This window comes from Bufo gargarizans, chromosome 6 (genome assembly GCF_014858855.1).
Source record: "Bufo gargarizans isolate SCDJY-AF-19 chromosome 6, ASM1485885v1, whole genome shotgun sequence".
NCBI classification, from domain to species: Eukaryota; Metazoa; Chordata; class Amphibia; order Anura; family Bufonidae; genus Bufo; species Bufo gargarizans.
In genome coordinates this window covers 258,884,877-258,909,410 of record NC_058085.1, presented here as the reverse complement: position 1 = coordinate 258,909,410, position 24,534 = coordinate 258,884,877, and the positions used below count along the sequence as shown (strand labels likewise).

Genomic DNA, 24,534 nt, shown 5'->3' with positions numbered 1-24,534 from the left:
ATAAAAAAATTTTTTGGGGCAAACAAAAAAAAAAATGGTTTGGGTAAAAGTTATAGCGTTTACAAACTATGGTACAAAAATGTGAATTTCCGCTTTTTGAAGCAGCTCTGACTTTCTGAGCACCTGTCATGTTTCCTGAGGTTCTACAATGCCCAAACAGTAGAAAACCCCCACAAATGACCCCATTTCGGAAAGTAGACACCCTAAGGTATTCGCTGATGGGCATAGTGAGTTCATAGAACTTTTTATTTTTTGTCACAAGTTAGCGGAAAATGATGATGATTTTTTATTTTTATTTTTTTCTTACAAAGTCTCATATTCCACTAACTTGCGACAAAAAATAAAAAATTCTAGGAACTCACCATGCCCCTCACAGAATACCTTGGGGTGTCTTCTTTCCAAAATGGGGTCACTTGTGGCGAAGTTATACTGCCCTGGCAATTTAGGGGCCCAAATATGTGAGAAGAACTTTGCAATCAAAATGTGTAAAAAATGACCGGTGAAATCCGAAAGGTGCACTTTGGAATATGTGCCCCTTTGCCCACCTTGGCAGCAAAAAAGTGTGACACATCTGGTATCGCCGTACTCAGGAGAAGTTGGGGAATGTGTTTTGGGGTGTCATTTTACATATACCCATGCTGGGTGAGAGAAATATCTTGGCAAAAGACAACTTTTCCCATTTTTTTTATACAAAGTTGGCATTTGACCAAGATATTTTTCTCACCCAGCATGGGTATATGTAAAATGACACCCCAAAACACATTCCCCAACTTCTCCTGAGTACGGCGATACCAGATGTGTCACACTTTTTTGCTGCCAAGGTGGGCAAAGGGGCACATATTCCAAAGTGCACCTTTCAGATTTTGCAGGCCATTTTTTACACATTTTGATTGCAAGGTACTTCTCACACATTTGGGCCCCTAAATTGCCAGGGCAGTATAACCACCCCACAAGTGACCCCATTTTGGAAAGAAGACACCCCAAGGTATGCCGTGAGGGGCACTGCGAGTTCCTAGAATTTTTATTTATTTTTTGTCACAAGTTAGCGGAAAATGATGATATTTTTTTTTTATTTCTCTTTTTTCCTTACAAAGTCTCATATTCCACTAACTTGCGACAAAAAATAAAAAACTCTAGGAACTCGCCATGCCCCTCACGGAATACCTTGGGGTGTCTTCTTTCCAAAATGGGGTCACTTGTGGCGTAGTTATACTGCCCTGGCAATTTAGGGGCCCATATGTGTGAGAAGTACTTTGCAATCAAAATGTGTAAAAAATGGCCTGCGAAATCCGAAAGGTGCACTTTGGAATATGTGCCCATTTGCCTACCTTGGCTGCAAAAAAGTGTCACACATCTGGTATCGCCGTACTCAGGAGAAGTTGGGGAATGTGTTTTGGGGTGTCATTTTACATATACCCATGCTGGGTGAGAGAAATATCCTGGCAAAAGACAACTTTTCCAATTTTTTAATACAAAGTTGGCATTTGATCAAGATGTTTATCTCACCCAGCATGGGTATATGTAAAATGACACCCCAAAACACATTCCCCAACTTCTCCTGAGTACGGCGATACCAGATGTGTGACACTTTTTTGCAGCCTAGATGCGCAAAGGTGCCCAAATTCCTTTTAGGAGGGCATTTTTAGACATTTGGATCCCAGACTTCTTCTCACGCTTTAGGGCCCCTAAAGCCAGGGCAGTATAAATACCCCACATGTGACCCCACTTTGGAAAGAAGACACCCCAAGGTATCCAATGAGGGGCCTGGCAAGTTCCTAGAAAAAAAATAAAATTCGCATAAGTTAGCGGAAATTTTTTTTTTTAATTTTTTTTTTCTCACAAAGTCTCGCTTTCCGCTAACTTAGGACAAAAATTTAAATCTTTCATGGACTCAATATGCCCCTCAGCAAATACCTTGGGGTGTCTTCTTTCCAAAATGGGGTCAGTTGTGGGGTGTTTGTACTGCCCTGGCATTTGAGGGTCTCCGCAATCATTACATGTATGGCCAGCATTAGGAGTTTCTGCTATTCTCCTTATATTGAGCATACAGGTAATGAGATTTTTTTTTCCGTTCAGCCTCTGGGCTGAAAGAAAAAAATGAACGGCACAGATTTCTTCATTCGCATCGATCAATGTGGATGAAAAAATCTCTGGCAAAAAAAAAAGAGGGGAAAGGCGTCTGCCAGGACATAGGAGCTCCGCCCTACATCCATACCCACTTAGCTCGTATGCCCTGGCAAACCAGATTTCTCCATTCACATCAATCGATGTGGATGAATAAATCATTGCCGGGATTTTTTATTTTTTTATATATATATATATATATATAAGTGTTTGCCAAAGCATAGGAACGCCGCCTCCTCCTCAGCTCGTATGCCTTGGCAAACGTATCTGTTACTGCAGAGTAGAAATCTCGTCTTGCAGCGCCGCATACACTGACTTGCGTGTAATCTGACAGCAGCGCAATGCTTCTGTCAGAATGCACATCAGTGCTGCAGCTAATCGATCGGTTGGTCCACCTGGAAGGTAAAAAAAGAAAAAAGAAAAAACCAGGCCGCAACGCAATAATTTTTATTAACTTTGCAACAGAACATATAAACTTTAACTTTTTTAACTGAACATTAACCTTTTTGCTTACTGGTGTTTTTTTTTTGTTTGCTTTTTTATATTTTTTTTACCTTTATAGAACAAACCTCTCCTTCCCCATGGGTCAATGTGCAAAGCGCAAATCGCCCAAAGATGTGGCGAAGTGCGTTATGCACTTTGTCCCAGGTGAAAGGAGACGTTTGCAGCAGCTGTGTGAGTGAATGGGCCCTAATAGCCCTGTGTGCCTGTCCTGGTGAGATGATCCCTATGCTAATAGTGTACCTGTGAGTGGTACTTCCGGAAACACTCTCCAAAGCATAGGGCAGGGTGGTCAGGACAGTCAGGACAGAAATAGCGGGTGTCACGCCTTATTCCACTCCTGCTACAGACACGACATCTTTTTCGGGGTGACGGTTGGGTTGAGGTACCAGGAACGACATTGGGGAAATGTCGCTCGTGTAGACGGCTAACTACACTGGTGGATGGGGCCACGGAACCTCCTGGGTACAGGAGGTTCTCGATGATCTCTTTCTGAAATTTGAGGAAGGATCCAGTTCTCCCAGCCTTACTGTAGAGAACAAAACTATTATACAGAGCCAATTGAATTAAATATACAGACACCTTCTTATACCAGCGTCTGGTTCTGCGGGAAACTAAATACGGAGACAACATCTGGTCATTGAAGTCCACCCCTCCCATGTGAAGGTTATAGTCGTGGACTGAGAGGGGCTTTTCAATGACACGGGTTGCTCGCTCAATTAGTATTGTCGTGTCTGCGTGAATGGAGGAGAGCATGTAAACGTCACGCTTGTCTCTCCATTTCACCGCGAGCAGTTCTTCGTTACACAGTGCGGCCCTCTGCCCCCTTGCAAGACGGGTGGTAACGAGCCGTTGGGGGAAGCCCGCGCGACTAGTTCGCGCGGTACCACAGGCACCAATCCGTTCTAGAAACAAATGCCTAAAGAGGGCCACACTTGTGTAAAAATTGTCCACATAAAGATGGTACCCCTTGCCGAATAAGGGTGACACCAAGTCCCAAACTGTCTTCCCACTGCTCCCCAGGTAGTCAGGGCAACCGACCGGCTCCAGGGTCTGATCTTTTCCCTCATAGATCCGAAATTTGTGGGTATAGCCTGTGGCCCTTTCACAGAGCTTATACAATTTGACCCCATACCGGGCGCGCTTGCTTGGGATGTATTGTTTGAAGCCAAGGCGCCCGGTAAAATGTATCAGGGACTTGTCTACGCAGATGTTTTGCTCTGGGGTATACAAATCTGCAAATTTCAGGTTGAAATGGTCTATGAGGGGCCGAATTTTGTGGAGCCGGTCAAAAGCAGGGTGGCCTCTGGGACGGGAGGTGCTGTTATCACTAAAGTGCAGGAAACGCAGGATGGTCTCAAATCGTGTCCTGGACATAGCAGCAGAGAACATGGGCATGTGATGAATCGGGTTCGTGGACCAATATGATCGCAATTCATTGTTTTTAGTTAGACCCATGTTGAGGAGGAGGCCCAGAAAAGTTTTAATTTCGGAAACTTGGACTGGTTTCCACCGGAAAGGCTGGGCATAATAGCTTCCCGGGTTAGTGGTTATAAATTGTGTGGCATACCTGTTTGTTTCGGCCACAACTATGTCTAAGAGCTCCGCAGTCAAGAACAGCTCAAAAAATCCCAGGGCCGAACCGATCTGAGCTGTCTCAATCCGAACTCCAGACTGGGCAGTGAAAGGGAAAACTACAGGTGCGGCTGAAGTTGGGGACTGCCAATCAGGGTTTGCCAGCACTTCTGGGATTCTAGGGGCTCTACGGGCACGTCTTTGCGGTGGCTGCGACGGGGTCACTACTGCACGTGCCACCGTACCAGCTTCAACTGCCCTTCTGGTGCTCGCTACTTCACCAGGTTGTACGGCAGTGCTGGTACTAGGTCCAGGAAGGGCTGGGCTGCTGGTGTATGCCTCACCACGTAATCCGACAGCACCAGCCCCACTCTGCTGCTCATGAAGCGGATCCTGCGCAACCTGCGGTCTAGCGACACGGGGCCGGGTACGCCTGGTGCTATCAGGGACCTCAGCCTCCTCGTCCGAACTTTGGGTCAGAGAGCCACTGCTTTCTACAGGTTCGTATTCTGACCCGCTGGATTCATCAGATGAGGGTTCCCACTCCTCATCCGACTGGGTCAGAAGCCTGTAGGCCTCTTCAGAAGAATACCCCCTGTTTGACATGTGGGCAACTAAATTTAGGGGTATTCCCTGAGACTACCCAAGAAAAAAAAGCAAGCCTGTCTTACAAAGGGGAGGCTAGCGAAGTACCGGAGGCCGCTGCGGTTGATAAAAAATATCAAAACTGATTTTTTTTTTATCGCCGCAGTGCGTGTAAAATGAATGTGCAGCAATCAAAAAAAAAAAATTTTTTGTCACTGCGGTGGGGCGGGCGTGGGCGAACGCACGTGTGGGCGACCGATCAGGCCTAATCGGGCAAACACTGCGTTTTGGGTGGAGGGAGAACTAAAGTGACACTAATACAATTATAGATCTGACCGTGATCAGTTTTGATCACTTCCAGATACTATAAAAGTACAAATGCTGATTAGCGATACGCTAATCAGCGAATAACGGACTGCGGTGCGGTGGGCTGGGCGCTAACCGGTCCCTAAACTACCTAACCAAGGGGCCTAAACTATCCCTAAAACCTAACGGTCAATACCAGTGGAAAAAAAATGTGACAGTTTGCACTGATCACTTTTTTCCTTTCACTAGTGATTGACAGGGGCGATCAAAGGGTTAATTGGGGTTCAGGGGGGTGATCTGGACTTATGTGTAGTGTTGGTGGGTACTCACTGTCTAGCCTGCTCCTCTGCTGGATCCAACCGACGAAAAGAACCAGCAGAGGAGCAGGCAGCCATATAACAGATCATATTTACAAATATGATCTGTTATCTGGCGCTCTGATTGGATTTTTTAAAAATCATCAGCTTGCCAGCCACGATCATCAGCTGATGACGATTTACTCCCTGACGAAATGCCGGCCCGAACTGCGCATGCGTCTCGCGAGATGACGCGTATATGCGTGACTCTGCGCAGCAATGCCGCCTCCGGACCGCACATCTGCGTTAGGCGGTCCGGAGGCGGTTAAAGGGGCAGTCGCTGTGGAGGTCTCTGTTAAGGGATCCGGGAATGGTGGAGGTCACAGTTAACGGGACTATAACCTATGGGATACTGTTGATATCTTTTAACGACGCACAAACATTAAATTAAATAGATGAAATATACCCGTGCGAGGCTAGTATTTGATATTATTCAATAACACTGCAGATCTATGTTCATTTTATCCTTAATCATTTATATCCCATGTACTGTATTTTTCGCCCCATAAGACGCACTTTTTCTTTCCCCAAAATGGGGGAGAAATGCCCCTGCGTCTTATGGGGCGAATGCTTGCAGTTTTACATCGCTGGCAGCGATGTATCAGTGAGCAGGGACTCGGGGAGGGACTGGGAGGAGGGTCTGGGGGCTTGCAATAGCGGCGGGGCGGTGCAGTCAGTGTAGTATAGCACCGCCCCGCCGCTCCAGTATACTAATATAAGATGTCATTTTCAAGTACGGTAATACTTATTAAACATGCCCCCTCAGTCCTATTTCTACCTTACATCCGAATCGCGGCAGTAGAATTCAGGCCGGGCGGCAGCGTAACTCTTGTCACGTGCCTGCGCCGCCTACTTTATGAATGAAGCAAGCGGCGCAGGCAAGTGACGTCAGTAAGAGACGCGCGCGCCGCCCGTCCTGCCTGCCTGAATTCTACAGCAGCGATTCGGATGTAAGGTAGAAATAGGACTGAGGGGGCATGTTTAATAAGTATTAATTGAATATGACCTCTTATTTTTGTATACTGGCGGCGGGGGCGATCTGTGGATGGCACAGTTATGGGCTGGGGGGGGTCTGTGGATGGCACTGTTATGGGCTGGGGGGGGGGTCTGTGGATGGCACAGTTATGGGCTGGGGGGGGGGGTCTGTGGATGGCACTGTTATGGGCTGGGGGGGGGCTGTGGATGGCACATATATAACAGTGCCACCCACAGATTCCCCCCCCCCCTGTAACAATGCCATCCACAGATCCCCCTGTAATAGTGCAAGCCACAGATGCCCCCCATAACAGTGTCCGTCATCCACAGATCCCCCCCCATAACAGTGTCCGTCATCCACAGATCCCCCCCATAACAGTGTCCGTCATCCACAGATCCCCCCCATAACAGTGTCCGTCATCCACAGATCCCCCCCATAGTGTCCGTCATCCACAGATCCCCCCCCATAACAGTGTCCGTCATCCACAGATCCCCCCATAACAGTGTCCGTCATCCACAGATCCCCCCCATAACAGTGTCCGTCATCCACAGATCCCCCCCATAACAGTGTCCGTCATCCACAGATCCCCCCCATAACAGTGTCCGTCATCCACAGATCCCCCCCATAACAGTGTCCGTCATCCACAGATCCCCCCCATAACAGTGTCCGTCATCCACAGATCCCCCCCATAACAGTGTCCGTCATCCACAGATCCCCCCCCATAACAGTGTCCGTCATCCACAGATCCCCCCCCATAACAGTGTCCGTCATCCACAGATCCCCCCCCATAACAGTGTCCGTCATCCACAGATCCCCCCCATAACAGTGTCCGTCATCCACAGATCCCCCCCATAACAGTGTCCGTCATCCACAGATCCCCCCCATAACAGTGTCCGTCATCCACAGATCCCCCCCATAACAGTGTCCGTCATCCACAGATCCCCCCATAACAGTGTCCGTCATCCACAGATCCCCCCCATAACAGTGTCCGTCATCCACAGATCCCCCCCATAACAGTGTCCGTCATCCACAGATCCCCCCCATAACAGTGTCCGTCATCCACAGATCCCCCCCATAACAGTGTCCGTCATCCACAGATCCCCCCCATAACAGTGTCCGTCATCCACAGATCCCCCCCATAACAGTGTCCGTCATCCACAGATCCCCCCCATAACAGTGTCCGTCATCCACAGATCCCCCCCATAACAGTGTCCGTCATCCACAGATCCCCCCCATAACAGTGTCCGTCATCCACAGATCCCCCCCCATAACAGTGTCCGTCATCCACAGATCCCCCCCATAACAGTGTCCGTCATCCACAGATCCCCCCCATAACAGTGTCCGTCATCCACAGATCCCCCCCATAACAGTGTCCGTCATCCACAGATCCCCCCCATAACAGTGTCCGTCATCCACAGATCCCCCCCATAACAGTGTCCGTCATCCACAGATCCCCCCCATAACAGTGTCCGTCATCCACAGATCCCCCCCATAACAGTGTCCGTCATCCACAGATCCCCCCCATAACAGTGTCCGTCATCCACAGATCCCCCCCATAACAGTGTCCGTCATCCACAGATCCCCCCCATAACAGTGTCCGTCATCCACAGATCCCCCCCATAACAGTGTCCGTCATCCACAGATCCCCCCCATAACAGTGTCCGTCATCCACAGATCCCCCCCATAACAGTGTCCGTCATCCACAGATCCCCCCCATAACAGTGTCCGTCATCCACAGATCCCCCCCATAACAGTGTCCGTCATCCACAGATCCCCCCCATAACAGTGTCCGTCATCCACAGATCCCCCCCATAACAGTGTCCGTCATCCACAGATCCCCCCCCATAACAGTGTCCGTCATCCACAGATCCCCCCCATAAGTGTCAGTCATCCACAGATCCCCAGTAATAGTGCCATCCAGAGACCACCATTCGTTCCAAACCCACCAAACACACAGCACACCTTTTGGTTAAAAATTATTTTTTTCTTATTTTCCTCCCCAAAAACCTAGGTGCGTCTTATGGGCCGGTGCGTCTTATAGGGCGAAAAATACGGTACATTTTCTCCATCCTTGCTATTATACCAATAATTATGTTTGAAACATAAAAATGCAATATCTTCATTTCCCCAGATCTCTGCTTAGTGTCTGACTATAGTGTCATTGATTTACACTGAGAGATTGCCTATTGTGTCTGACCTAGTGTCTGACTATAGTGTCATCAGAGGCACCAAAGGAGATCAACCTGCATAGACAACCGACCATAACAGCACAATCCTTATTTATAACAGATGATATTTGGCTGGAGTTTCCCTTTATATTTTATTGCAACACCTTTGCCGTAATTGTCAGACCATGTGACTCAAAAAAACAGTTTCTGCCCTCTATTATACATTGATCCCTTGTTTTCTTTGTCTAGGAACGGCGTACATTCATGGCATGCAGCACGCCTCAGGAAACTTCATCATCATCATGGATGCTGACCTCTCACATCATGTACGTATTATTCGCAGAGTGCCAGTCAGTGGTCTCTTTTTGGCTATAACTAGCGTTTCTTGGGAGACACAAAGTATGCCACCGTACTTTATAAATTTTGTATACTGTGTATATAATGTTTATTTTTTCTACCCGTATAACCTGCATGCACTGAATGCCATTTGGTTCTATTCACATCGCGTGGTCTGAACTCATTCGGCATATGTGTCCAGATACAAACGCAGATCATAGCCGTAGGCCCACATTCACATTCAGAATTAAATGGGGGCTGAGCCGCAGTAACCCGGGACGGCCGCTACAGCGCTGTTAGTTCTGGAAGCCGCAGCTCCTACCAGCAGCTTATTGGTGGGGTTGAGGATGTTAGAAGTCCTGGAAAAAAACTCTTAATTGTTTTTTTGAATCTGTGTAGCTCAATATCCACCTTTTAGCAAAACTAAATAAAATATCTGTTTCTAAGCATGCCCTGAGCATACCGTATATCATTTTCCAAGATATTTTCTATTTGCATGCAATTCATTTGACTTAAAATATTTAATTTCTTTTCCTTTTTTTTTTATTTATTTTTTTTCAGCCTAAATTCATCCCAGAGTTCATCAAGTGAGTACAACATTAAGTTTTAGCTGTTGCAGCACAGAGTATTTCAGGAGATGAGTAAACTGATCTGGTGGAATGTCACATACTTAGGCTACTTTCACACTTGCGTTAGGAGCGGATCCGTCTGGTGTCTGCACAGACGGATCCGCTCCTATAATGCAAACGCTTGCATCCGTTCAGAACGGATCCGTTTGCATAACTGTTTATTTCAGATCTGATTTTTCACTTCGGAAAACTCAGATCCGACAGTATATTCTAAACACAGAAGCGTTCCCATGGTGATGGGGACGCTTCATGTTAGAATATACTGAGAACTGTGTACACGACTGCCCCCTGCTGCCTGGCAGATGCTGCCAGGCAGCAGGGGGCAGACCCCCCCCCCCTCCTCCTGTATTTAACTTATTGGTGGCCAGTGCGGCCCCCCCTCCCTCCCCAGTATTAAATATGACCAGTGCGGCCTCCCCCTCCCTCCCTCCCCAGTATTAAATATGACCAGTGCGGCCCCCTCCCTCTATATTTATTGGTGGCCGGGCCAGTGCGGATTCCAAGTATTGTGAGCAGTGCGGCCTCCCCTCTCCCCCCCTAATTAAAATCACCCCCCCCCCCCCATCATTGGTGGCAGCGGAGAGTACCGATCGGAGTCCCAGTTTAAATCGCTGGGGCTCCGATCGGTTACCATGGCAACCAAGACGCTATTGCAGTCTTGGCTGCCATGGTTACTTGGCAATAAATACAAGCATTATACTTACCTGAAGAGCTGCGATGTCTGACCGGCCGGGAGCTCCTCCTACTGGTAAGTGAAAGGTCTGTGCGGCGCATTGCCTATAGCACAGACCTGTCACTTACCAGTAGGAGGAGCTCCCGGCCGGTCAGACATCGCAGCTCTTCAGGTAAGTATAATGCTTGTATTTATTGCTAAGTAACCATGGCAGCCAAGACTGCAATAGCGTCTTGGTTGCCATGGTAACCGATCGGAGCCCCAGCGATTTAAACTGGGACTCCGATCGGTTCTCTCCGCTGCCACCAATGATGGGGGGGGGGGGGTGATTTTAATTAGGGGGGGAGAGGGGAGGCCGCACTGCTCACAATACTTGGAATCCGCACTGGCCCGGCCACCAATAAATATAGAGGGAGGGGGCCGCACTGGTAATATTTAATACTGGGGAGGGAGGGAGGGGGAGGCCGCACTGGTCATATTTAATACTGGGGAGGGAGGGGGAGGCCGCCGCACTAGTAATATTTAATACTGGGGAGGGAGGGAGGGGGAGGCCGCCGCACTGGTAATATTTAATACTGGGGAGGGAGGGGGGCCCGCACTGGCCACCAATAAGTTAATTACAGGAGGAGGGGGGGGTCTGTACACAGTTCTCAGTATATTCTAACATGAAGCGTCCCCATCACCATGGGAACGCCTCTGTGTTAGAATATACTGTCGGATCTGAGGTTTACGATGTAACTCAAATCCGATGGTATATTCTAACATAGAGGCGTTCCCATGGTGATGGGGACGCTTCAAGTTAAAATATACCATCGGATCGGAGAAAACTCCGATCTGATGGGGACTCCTGACTTTGCATTGAAAGTCAATGGGGGACGGATCCGTTTGAAATTGCACCATATTGTGTCAACGTCAAACGGATCCGTCCCCATTGACTTGCATTGTAAGTCTGGACGGATCCGTTTGGCTCCGCACGGCCAGGCGGACACGAAAACGCTGCAAGCAGCGTTCAGGTGTCCGCCTGCTGAGCGGAGCGGAGGCCAAACGGTGCCAAACTGATGCATTCTGAGCGGATCCGCATCCACTCAGAATGCATTAGGGCTGTACGGATCCGTTCGGGGCCGCTTGTGAGAGCCTTCAAACGGAACTCACAAGCGGAGCCCCGAACGCTAGTGTGAAAGTAGCCTTAGTTACCATATTTTTTGCTTTACGCACCTTTAGAGGAGGAATATCAGAAAAAAATATTTTTCATCAGACCCTCAAATTTTTAGACCTCAGATCAGACCCCCAAATTTTCAAACCTCAGATCAAACCACCCCCTCCCCCCAGTCAGACCCCCAATCCTTATCAGACCTGAGATCAGACATAAAATAAATAAATGATCTTACCACTTCTGCTCTGTACTCTCCCTGGTCTTCTTCCGGGCCCATTGTTGCACTGTCCTGACTGCGTACATCGCCAGGACCGACCAGTGAGATGTGAGTATAGCTGGCGCTACACTCACCGCTCTCTGTTTCCATCTGCATAGTAATGAACACTTCCATAATGGAAGCGCATTAGTATTCGCTTTATAAGACACACTGACATTTCCCCCCACATTTTTTGTGGGGGAAGGGGGAGTGCATCTTAGGTAGAGTTCACATAACTGATATTTTTCTATTCTGATCTGTCAGAAGAACAGAAAAATAAAGACATAAAAAGGATCCTGTAGAAAAAAAATAATAATAATGATCCTGTGCATCAGTTATGCACATTTGGCATTGGTTTGAGACATTTCTGTCAGAGATACAGGTTTGTTTGTTTTTTAGACGGAATGCAGTACTTTTTTCTGTTTTCATACAGTATCCTAGTTTTATGGGTTATTTCTGTTCTTCTTACAAAGCAGAGGAACGGAAAAATAACGGTGATGTGAACTCTCCCTTCCTACATTCACATTAGTCCTTTCTGTTTTGCGGACCGCAAATAACGGAACCGTGTTTCCGCATTTTGCGGACAAATGACTTCCGTTTTTGTGTCACGTATGTCCTCTGTTTTTTACGGTCCGCAAAAAATGGAAGGAAGAAAAAAAATAATTATTAAGGGTCCTTTCACACATCCGTAAGTGTTCTGCGGATCCGCAAAACACGGACACTGGCAATGTGCATTCTGCAATTTGCGGACCGCACATCACCGGCACTATAATAGAAAATGACTAATCTTGTCCGCAATTGCGGACAAGAATAGGACGTTCTATTTTTTTGCGGAAATGCGGATCCGGACAGCACATTCTGGCCGTATTGAAAATGAATGGGTCTGCACCCGTTCTGCAAAATTGCGGAACAGATGCGGATGTGTGAATGGACCCTAAGCCTTCAAAAATACAGAAACGGATCTGCAAAAAAGGATGACATCCGGAAACCATTCCGTATGTCATCCGCATTTTGAGGATCCATTGACTTGAATGGGGCTGCGGACCGATCTGTGCGGACAATAGTAGCACAAGCGTCATATTTTTGCAGACTAGAAATGCGGAAACACGGATGCGGACAACATACTGAACGTTGTCCGCACATTTTATTCACCCATAGAAATGAATGGATCCGCATCTTTTCCGCAAAATGCGGAATGGATGCGGATAAAATTAGACGGTTGTGTGAATGTACCCTTGCAAGTATAAAGCAAAAAGTATGGTAATTTGTGAAAGGGGCAAGTTTCCAGCAGCACAGAGTGTTTTTAAAGCCTGCTGATCTTGTAAGTCCAGTGACTCTTCCACGATTCAGCACAATAAAATACACATGAATATTACTCACAGATGGTTAATGTCACTGTTTTTTGCAGTAAACAGAAAGAAGGCAACTTTGACATCGTGTCTGGGACTCGATACATTGGAAATGGAGGAGTTTATGGCTGGGACTTGAAGAGGAAGCTCATCAGGTCAGCAGATTATACTGTGTGTGCTTTTATTGATAGACGTCAATTTATTTGATGATTAATGATCTGACGGGATTGTCTTCCTTTGACAGCCGTGGGGCGAATTTCCTAACTCAGGTCTTGTTGCGCCCAGGAGCCTCTGATTTGACTGGAAGTTTTAGGTAGGTGAAATTTGTCTTCTGTGATCTTTAAGGGTTTCCTTATCTCCCTTGTTCACCATCTTTTTAGCACTGTTTCTCCCTACGTCTTCTGTGGGCAGGAACCTGCATTGTCATAGGCAAAAAGCACTATGACGTCATCATGCCGCTTGGTTGCATGAACGCAGTCCCCCATCTAAGGCTACTTTCACACTAGCGTTAATGTTTTCCGGTATTGAGATCTGTCATAGGAAAAAAATGCTTCTGTTTTGTTCCCATTCATAGAGACCAAACCTAACTGAACAGAACGGAATGGTCCAAAATGCATTCTGTTCCGTTCTCATACTGGATAGCAAACCACAGCATGCTGCAGTTTGCTTTCCGTCCTGAGATGCAAGACGGATCTGTCATGACCCACAATGCAAGTCAATGGGGACGGATCCGTTTTCTCTGACACAATATAAAACTGATCCGTCCCCCTTTGACTTTCAATGGAGTTCATGACAGATTAGTCTTGGCAATGTTAAAGATAATACAACTGGATGCAGATGGTTGTATTATCAGTAACGGAAGTGTTTTTGCTAAACCCTGCCGGATCCAGCAAAAACCTAGTGTGAAAGTAGCCTAATAGAAGTCACACTGCATAGCTCTGTTGGGAAGCTGCAGGGCTACTGCTTGTGCCCCGTTACTGTAGAGTGGTGGCTGGGAGATGCCACACGTGCGTGAGTATGAGCTCTCCCACGATCCCAGCCACCAGAGACAGAAGATGTGCAAGTGTGGCCACTGGCCAGATCACAAGATCGGCCATAGCCCCCAATAAACATAAGACACTAAGCAAGGAGATAAAAAGAAAAGGAGGCGCTTCTGAAAATGCACTTAATGGGTAAGTGCCTTATTTAATGGGGTTTTGCAAGTGTTTTTTTACTGGTGACCTGTCCTCTGGATAGGTCATTAGTATCTGATCAGTAAGTTTCCGACACCCAGGTCCCCACCGATCACTTATTTGAGAAGACACTGGCGCTCGTAGTAGCACCACAGCCTTCCCCAGCTTTTCCTAGGCCATGTGACTTTACGTTCATCGCTCACATGGCCTACGTGCAGCTCATCCCCATTAAAGTGAGTGGAGCTGAGCTGCGATTCCAAGCACAGCCGCTATACAATGTACGACGCTTTGCTTGGTAAGCAGAGAGAAGGCCAAAGCACTACTGAAAGTGCCGGTGCCTTTTCAAACCTCTGATTGTTGGACCCCCACCAATCAAATACTGATGACTTATATAGAGGATTGGTCATCAGTAAAAAAAAAAAACACATGGAAAACTGCCTTAAACATGATTAACAATATAAAGTGAATTGCAGAGATGGGAATAACTCTTTAATAAATGATCCTCATTCTCGACCAGTTGGCCTACATTCTCCTGCTACGGCTCCCATTACAATTTGGCGACCAATAAGTAAATATGGCGGAGGAGACCTCAGCTCTCAGTGGACCTTAATTTCTACCTCGCTGTGACTGCTTCACAGCCAGTAGAGAGACAGGCTGTTCTCACGAGATTGATCACAATGGCGTCGGCTCCGGAATGACTTCCTTACATAGGCTGTTCTCCCAAGATTAGGTAAATCTCTTGAGAACATAATTTCTTCTTTCTGGCTGTGAAGCTGTCTACATCAATGTGACAGCGAGGGAGAAGTCAATGCCCACTGATGAGAGCTGAGGTCTCCTCCGCACGGTACCTTTACCTGAGATTTACTTATTGGTTACAAAAACGGAGCAGGGGCCGTAGTGGGAGAACCGAGGGGCCAGCTGGGGAAAAAAACAGCAATAACCAAAGGTATTAGGGCTCTTTCACATGAGTGGATCCCGTGCGTGGAATCCACTACGTGAAAGAGAGCCAAGCTGCGTTCCGGACAGCAGAGATATCAGTCATGTTAATGCTCCGTGTCTCTGCTGTCCAGAATGGGGCTTGGCTCTCTTTCACGCAGTGGATTATTCGCACGGCATCCGCTCGTGTGAAAGAGCCCTTAGATTTCAGATTTAAAAAAATGATGACAGGTTGTCTATGGGAACTTATTTTGTGACCCCTTTACAATTCTTAACATATTTTCTGGCTGTCAGTGAATGGCAACATTTTAATTTGCACCCAGAGGCTAAAAACCTGTACAGACCGAATACTTCATACACAGCTGCTGTTTTGTCACAGTGTATCAAGTGTAGTCAATTCAAGCTTTGGCAGCACACTTCTCTCTCTTGTTCTGAATTTGTTCAATACAGGTATAATGTAGTCCAGGCTGTTCACAGGGAATTATCTAAACTGGATCCAATTGTAGCAAACCCTCAGCTGGGTGTGGATGGGTTTTTTAGCTTTTCTAGTCACTGACGTTAAACAGAGATCAATACGTGGCGGCAGGACGGTAATTCAAATGAGCCGCCATACTATTACCACACAGTAATGGCATAGACCCAAAAGCTGTACATACGGCATCAGTTGCAAGTGCTGGCTATGTTATACTGACATCGCAGTCATTTAACCCCATAGATGCTGCAGTCAGTACTGAACACAGCATCAGAGTGGTTTAGGGGGAGAAGCTCGGTCTCTCACCCTATTGGCATCCCCCTAATTGGGTACATTTAAGAAAAAAAGCAAGCCTGTCAAAATAAAGTTATGATTTTTGAATTTCAGAGATAAAAAGAAAAGAAAAAATCTAAAATTTGTCTTGAAGTCCAAAAGAGGCCACGTCCTTAAAGGGTTTACGCCAAATGAAAATCAGACTTCTAATACATGACAATCTCCTTCTAACAAAACTAGAACCAGCTCTGTACCTCACATGCAGAGATCTCACCATTCATTGCTGCAATTGTTCTGACAGATATATTTCAGGCTGGCAGCTCTGGGGACGTGTACTTTTTGCTGCAGCTCTCTCCTTATTACATGCCCTTTCTGCTGTAGCTATTTCCCTGTAATGCCACAACTTCTAACCAAATATATAGGTGACAGTAGAAGATTTAAACTGCGCTCATGCAACCACCTCAGTGAGGTGGACGAAGAAATAAGCAAAAGAACTAACAGCAGGTGGCACTATACAGATACATTTTATTGAATAACTCAGTGGCTATATTACATTTTTAATTACATGCAATTACAAAAGAATTGAGGCCCAAGTGCTGGTTTGAAAAATGAAGAATGTTTTCTGTGGCACAACCCCCGTTAAAGTGCTGAGGATTTGGTTACACTGTATGTATATATTGGTTCCTCAGATTATATTGAGACTTGTATTATGATTTTTCTGTGTGGGGTTTCATCTCCATGTTGTAAATGCTCAGCCTACTCTTGGTTCTACAGGCTTTATAAGAAAGAAGTTCTGCAGAAGCTGGTGGACCACTGTGTCTCTAAAGGTTACGTATTCCAGATGGAGATGATCGTTCGAGCTCGGCAGTTTAAGTACACGATCGGAGAGGTACAGTCACACTGTTAGTAAAATATCATGTGGATTTCTAGCGATTTTTAGTAGGATGGGAGCTGGAAATGACCTCTGCTCCAAGCTGGATATACATTGTCCTCTAGGGGCAGGGCAGCCATCTATACAGTACATGGGAAAAGGTGGCGCAGGAAAGGTCCTAGGGAGAAGCTTTGCTTTATTGTATTCTGAAGCAAGCTATGTGAATAATTCCAAATTATCAGTCAGGTTAGTTCTATGTACTGCAGCTCTCCTATAGCCCTAAAGCTTTTGTTCAATAGAATGTCGGGACTGCAGTGAAGACTGACACTTAAGCATATCTATTAGTATATGTTCACATGGGAAAGATATGCTGCAGATAAGTCTGTTGCAGAAATTGACATGTGGTGCACGTTTTAGGGTACTTTCACACTAGTGTTTTTCTTTTCCGGCACTGAGTTCCGTCCTAGGGGCTCAATTCCGGAAAAGAACTGATCAGTTTCATCCCCATGCATTCTGAATGGAGAGAAATCCGTTCAGGATGCATTAGGATGTCTTCAATTCAGTATTTTTGCCATTTCAGGACGGAAAAAATACTGCAGCATGCTACGGTTTTATCTCTGTCCAAAAAGACTGAACACTTGCCTGAATGCCGGATCCGGCATTAATTTACATTGAAATGTATTGGTGCCGGATCCGTCCTTCCAGTCTGTGCATGCGCAGACGGGTAGAAATGAGAAAAAAAATATAGAAACTGATCCGTTTGTCCGTATGACAAACTGAGAGACCGTTCCGTTCTTGCAATGCATTTGTTAGACTGATCCGGATCCGTCTACAAATGCTGTCCGTTTGCATGCAGATTGCCTGATCCGACAGGCAGTTCCGGTGACGCCTTAAGTCTGCATATCAATTTATGCTGCACTTTTCCCCTGCAGATTTCATCCTTTGCAATGCATACATAGTACATAAGGCCGAAAAAAGACATTTGTCCATCCAGTTCGGCCTGTCATCCTGCAAGTTGATCCAGAGGAAGGCAAAAAAAAAAAACCCTGTGAGGTAGAAGCCAATTTTCCTCACTTTAGGGAAATAAAAAATTCCTTCCCGACTCCAATCAGGCAATCAGAATAAATCCCTGGATCAACGATCCCTCTCTAGTAGCTATAGCCTGTAATATTATTACACTCCAGAAATACATCCAGGCCCCTCTTGAATTCCCTATGTAGAACGTGTGCACCGCGTCCTGTGGTCCGCAATGCACGGGCACCGGCCATGTTCTCGCCGTCTGCGTATGTGGACCCATTCACTTGAATGGTTTCAGGATCCTCAAGATTCAGTCCGCACTGCAAAAAATAGAACATGTTCTCCTTTTTTGTGGTGCTGAAGCACGCAACGAAATCGCACAGTAGCGCTCCGTAGTCCTTTCATTTTCCAAAGGAGCTGTCCAAAGTGAAAAGTGGAATCTGATTGCTATGGGCTATTACACCAGTTTGATAAATGACCCCCAAAGTGTACACGAGACTTGTCACTTAGCTGGTACTGTATTACACTGCATTTATTCCACATGTAATCCCCATCGCGTGCAGGTACCCTTAGGATACATCCACATGGGACACGTGTTGCAGATTTCTGTGTGCCAAATCCCAAGCATTTTTACAGTACCAGCAAAATGGATGATATTGAAAGAAATCCCATCCACGCGCAGTGCAGATTTTGAATCCACAGTATGTTAATTTATGCTGCGGCTGAATTTTTGCTGCTGAAGAGTGCCAGAATCCGCCCCGTGTCGGTGTATGTGGTGTCTTTTATTGTTAACCTGGTGCAGGAAACGCTGATGTCCAAATAATATCTTTGATTGTCTCACTTCTTATTTTCCAGGTGCCAATTTCATTTGTGGATCGTGTCTATGGAGAATCCAAGCTTGGGGGAAATGAAATTGTCTCCTTCTTAAAGGGGTTGTTAACGTTATTTGCCACCACATGAGTCCAGCCAGAAGATGTCTTCTACCACCATCCGCATCACACATCTTTCTGCTTTCATCATTTTCATAGAGGAAAAGAGACTAACAGAGGAATAAATGTAATATTTTGTATATATATATATATAAAAGGAAACTTGTTTCTAGCTTTTTTTTTATCCTTTATTATGGTCTGCTGATTTTGAAAAGAAAATGTTGAAACCGCTCTCACTCTCTGCCCACATACTGGGATTTTCTAAATTTACATAAGCAAGGCCAAATAATTTGTTGAATTAAGTGTTCTGTAACTTTCTAATAGACTCTGGGGCAGATTTACTATTGAAAATGCGTACATGCTTTGCACCACATTTTTAAAAGGGTTTCATCTTGCCACCAATGTCAAATAGCTGCGGGTCCCACCTCTGAGACCTGCACCTGTCTCCAGACCAGGTCACCAAAAGTGAAGGAGAGCGCACTGTGCATGCGCAGCATTCTCTCCAATCATTCCTATGGGAGTTAAGAAAATATTTTTGGAAGTCCCATAGAAATGGACGGAGAGTGCACCACGCTAGCACGGTCACCACTCCATTCGCCTCCGTGGGACTGCTGGAAATAGCCAGCTCTCACCTATTTCCGGAACTCCCATAAAAATGAATGGAGGGCATCTGCCTTCAGTTTATTTGTGGATCCCGTTCTGGAGATAGGAGTGGCACCTATCTGCCATTGGCGGCATATCCCCGCCACCAGTTTCTGATGTGAGACAACCCCTTTAATCTTTTTATGCCTCATCTGACATGGGGTCCCCTATATTTCAATCTGCCCAGTTCCTTCTGCATTTTTATGGTAACAGGTTCTCTTTAAGACTGTCTAGTCTCAGTTTATACTGTCCTAAGTATTAGACAGTATTACTAAAACTGCCGCTTTGTGTTTCAATACCTTTCATTTTCAAGATCACTGCTTGTTTCGAACAGAAACATTCCTGTTGGGAATGGGCTGCCAATGATTAGGAATTCTTTCCCAATCATTGCCCACTCTGCCTTGTAAATGAACCCTTAGGGTAGTTTCAGGTGAGTGTGTCCAGTGCGGAAAACTTGCTTGTGTGGGAGCTTGATTTCCTGGTATGAACACTTTCTATTACAGGACTACACAGCATTACGGTAATTTATAATGCTGTGCATCTCTGCCCAACCTTGCATTTACTGAGCTATGCTGACATAATGCTGTTAGTATATTTCAGTAGATGCAAGGTCGGCTAGAGATGCACAGCATTATAAATTATTACAATGCCGAGCCATGTCCATAACGGAAAATTATGCTCCCACACGGAGAATATTTTCCACACTGTGGGCGTTGGTGGTATAGTGGTGAGCACAGCTGTCTTCCAAGCATTTAACCTCGGTTTGATTCCTGGTCAACTCAGTGCTTACTGAATTTTAAAGCATTTTCCACACTGGAATTTTAAAGCATTTTCTGTCCCTTGTGGGAATCGCGCTTTGTGTGAGAGAGAAGTTGCTGGTTTGTGTCTACTGAACAATAAAAACAGCTATTTCACCAAAGTCCACTGTCTGAGGTCGTCCTTTTGTGCGCCAAACAAATACCCTACTGTGTGCAATCGCACACAAACCAGCAACTTCTTCCTTCACAGTCCCTAGGAGTCCCTGGCAACTCCACCTAAGGGACCGAACGGGTATTGGCAGCACCGACCTTTCCAAAATAACCAACGCCCCCTTATTTCTCCACGTGTACCTACCTTCACGGACGGACGTTGAGCTCAAACCAGCACAACACCAAAAGGTGAGCACACTTCGACCATTACGCAGAACAACACAACCGCTACCCACCACCCTATGAGCGCCTCTCCCCTTTCTTTTCTCTCTCGCCAAACTGTTGTGTGAGAGAGGGATTGATAATTCTGTGTGGCTCTGCCTGACCCTTCTTTGATGGAATCATACTGACCGCTTTAAGTCAGTACGATTCCATTACAGAAAGGCCAGACAGAGTCACACAGCATTAACAATCATGATGGTCCGTGCACTTCTGTAGTCCAGACTGCACGATCCCTCCCTCACACGGAGCGTGATTCCCACAAGGGACAAGCTTGTGTGCAAGAGCCCGAAGGGTATGTTCACACTGAATTTCTTTCCGCGGATACCCGTGCTGAAATTTTCCCTTTCATCCTCCATGACGGCACATACAATGAGATGACCCTCCTCCCACCAGGTAGGGACAGGAAGCAAATAAATTAGATCCTCCCCCAGCTCCACCTCAGTGTCTTCCTGTCCCTTCCAGATGGGGAGAGGTTGCAGCAGCACCACAGCATTTGCGGTTTGTTATGGATCTGTATGTGGGCTATGCAGATCTGAGAAAAAATCTGGATGCCTACCATGTTGGATGAGTACCAGCAGTTGCTGTACTACCTTACAAATCTTTTTCCCATTCTTCCATGGCGCAATCTCGCATTTTCAAGTAGATTGTCTACATCTGGCCTGTCTGAAAGTCCATTTGAACTATTAGAAGATATTCCCCAAAAACTTCTCACTTTTAAAACAGTTTTTCTTATGGCAATCATGTTGGCCAGAAGAGTAGGTGAACTTAAAAACTTTAAAGATTAACCCTTCCTTAAGATTTTGGATGACAGAATCAGTCTTAACTTTGATCATTCTTTCACCCCAAAAGTCGTGACATGGTCTACTCCAAATACATTAGACATTATAGGATTAATGTACTTGGATCTCATGAGGTGTCTTTTGGTAGAAAAGTACTTCAAGCCATAGAAAGTGACGTGCCTGGATACAGCACATAACCGTGGCAGCTGATCACTCTTCAGCAGAGGGCAGTGATTGGCTGCAGTGGTGCTGTATCCAGACATGTTTTTTCTTGCCATAATACAAATTCTAACAGTCTATTCAGTAGGACTATCAGCTGTGTATCCACCTGACTTCTCCTCAACGCAACTGATGGTCCCAACCCAATTTATAAGGCAAGAAATCCCACTTATTAAACCTGACAGGGCACACCTGTGAAGTGAAAACCATTTCAGGTGACTACCTCTTGAAGCTCATCAAGAGAATGCCAAGAGTGTGCAAAGCAGTAATCAAAGCAAAAGGTGGCTACTTTGAAGCAGTGGCGTACCTACCATATAGGCAGACCACGCAGCTGCTATGGGGCCCGTGAGGAAGGGGGGCCCGCAGTGGAGGAGAGTCCCGCCCCCATCTATCTTCCTAACTGTCTCCCGTCTGCTAGCCCCGCCTCCTAACTCCGCCTCCCGCCGGCTAGCTCCGCCTCCCGCCTGTTCGCTCCATTATGCCTGATTCCTATTTCCTCCGGATTGCCACTACCCCACCAGTAATGAAGTAAGTGACCACTTGTAGGTGAGGACAGTGCAGAGGTGTACAGGGGGTGAGGATGATGCAGGGGGAGGGGAGGGGGGGGGGGTCACCCAGCTTTGCCAGGCTATTCCTCTGCACATATGTCATTCAGAACAGGAGGAAAGCTGGGTGCTATTATGTAATGTGACTCGGCTTTCCTGATGTCCTGCATGGCACAAGTGCAGAGGCAGGAGAAGATATGAGGGGAGGTGGGAGCTGTGTCACTCAGCGTTCTCAGACTATTCTCATGTCTCTCCACATGTGCCATGCAGGACAGCAGAAAAGCTGGGTCCTATTACATCATGTAATGTCCCTCAGATTTCCTGCTATCCTGCAAGGCATAAATGCAGATAATAAGAACATGGAAAGGCAGGGGGAGGGGTTCACCCAGCTTTCCCAGAGACTCCTGTCTCTGCACATGTGTCATGCAGGATAGCGAGTAATGACAGTGTCTCTCAGCTGTCCTGCATGACATGGGGGAGGGGGGCACTCACTTCCTCAAACTTTTCTCATGTCTATGTGCATGTGCCATGCTGGACAGCAGGAAAGTTGGGTGGTATTACATCATGTAACGCCCCAGATTCTTGTCAATATATGCTGAACACCGCCGGGACCTATCAGATCCCATTCTCTATAAGGCTACTTTCACACTTGCGGCAGGACGGATCCGACAGGCTGTTCACCATGTCGGATCCGTCCTGCGGCTATTTCGCCGGACCGCCGCTCCGTCCCCATTTACTATAACAGGGGCGGAGCTCTGGCGCAGCATGGCGGTGCACGGCGAAAGCCGCCGGACTAAAAGGTACTGCATGTCTGACTTTTTAGTCCAGCGACTTTCGCCGTGCACCGCCATGCTGCGCCGGAGCTCCACCCCCATATAGTCAATGGGGACGGAGCGGCGGCACTGCGAAATAGCCGCAGGATGTATCCGACATGGTGAACAGCCTGTCGGATCCGTCCTGCCGCAAGTGTGAAAGTAGCCTAATGGGTCTGTTGGGTTCCGGCATGAGGACTGCCATTTTGTAGAACAAAATACTTCTGCATGAGGTGGGGCAGGGGAGAAGTTAGGGAGGGTAGTGAGAGGAGCCAGGGCGCATAGTAGGAGGGACTAGGAACGGGCATGGGGGCCCAATTTAAATTCTTGCTATGGGGCCCAATGATTTCTGTGTACGCCCCTGCTTTGAAGAACCTAGAATATGACATATTTTCAGTTGTTTCACACTTTTTTGTTATGTACAGACGTGGACAAAATTGTTGGTACCCTTTGGTCAATGAAAGAAAAAGTCACAATGGTCACAGAAATAACTTTAATCTGACAAAAGTAATAATAAATTAAAATTCTATAAATGTTAACCAATGAAAGTCAGACATTGTTTTTCAACCATGCTTCAACAGAATTATGTAAAAAAATAAACTCATGAAACAGGCATGGACAAAAATGATGGTACCCCTAACTTAATATTTTGTTGCGCAACCTTTTGAGGCAATCACTGCAATCAAACGCTTCCTGTAACTGTCAATGAGACATCTGCACCTCTCAGCAGGTATTTTGGCCCACTCCTCATGAGCAAACTGCTCCAGTTGTGTCCGGTTTGAAGGGTGCCTTTTCCAGACTGCATGTTTCAGCTCCTTCCAAAGATGCTCAATAGGATTGAGGTCAGGGCTCATAGAAGGCCACTTTAGAATAGTCCAATTTTTTCCTCTTAGCCATTCTTGGGTGTTTTTAGCGGTGTGTTTTGGGTCATTGTCCTGTTGCAAGACCCATGACCTGCGACTGAGACCAAGCTTTCTGACACTGGCTAGTACATTTCTCTCTAGAATTCCTTGATAGTCTTGAGATTTCATTGTACCCTGCACAGATTCAAGACACCCTGTGCCAGACGCAGCAAAGCAGCCCCAGAACATAACAGAGCCTCCTCCATGTTTCACAGTAGGGACAGTGTTCTTTTCTTGATATGCTTCATTTTTTCGTCTGTGAACATACAGCTGATGTGCCTTGGCAAAAACTTCGATTTTTGTCTCATCTGTCCACAGGACATTCTTCCAGAAGCTTTGTGGCTTGTCAACATGTAGTTTGGCATATTCCAGTCTTGCTTTTTTATGATTCGTTTTCAACAATGGTGTCCTCCTTGGTCGTCTCCCATGTAGTCCACTTTGGCTCAAACAACGACGGATGGTGCGATCTGACACTGATGTTCCTTGAGCATGAAGTTCACCTTGAATCTCTTTAGAAGTCTTTCTAGGCTCTTTTGTTACCATTCGGATTATCCGTCTCTTAGATTTGTCATCAATTTTCCTCCTGCGGCCACGTCCAGGGAGGTTGGCTACAGTCCCATGGATCTTAAACTTATGAATAATATGTGCAACTGTACTCACAGGAACATCTAGTTGCTTGGAGATGGTCTTATAGCCTTTACCTTTAACATGCTTGTCTATAATTTTCTTTCTGATCTCTTGAGACAGCTCTTTCCTTTGCTTCCTCTGGTCCATGTCGAGTGTGGTAC

At 46.4% G+C, this 24,534-nt stretch overlaps 1 protein-coding gene across 1 annotated transcript in view; it reads left to right on the top strand.

The window, feature by feature from the left end:
* The window catches only part of DPM1 (dolichyl-phosphate mannosyltransferase subunit 1, catalytic), a 32,353-nt gene extending 13,524 nt beyond the window's left edge, over positions 1-18,829 (top strand). Inside the window, exons 4-9 of the mRNA XM_044299299.1 lie at positions 8,841-8,917; positions 9,489-9,514; positions 13,047-13,142; positions 13,232-13,300; positions 16,615-16,729; positions 18,584-18,829. Coding sequence (XP_044155234.1) covers positions 8,841-8,917; positions 9,489-9,514; positions 13,047-13,142; positions 13,232-13,300; positions 16,615-16,729; positions 18,584-18,688 — 488 coding nt within the window. The 3' untranslated portion in view covers positions 18,689-18,829. The remainder of the gene's footprint in view (positions 1-8,840; positions 8,918-9,488; positions 9,515-13,046; positions 13,143-13,231; positions 13,301-16,614; positions 16,730-18,583) is intronic.
* Positions 18,830-24,534: the final 5,705 nt, after the last annotated feature.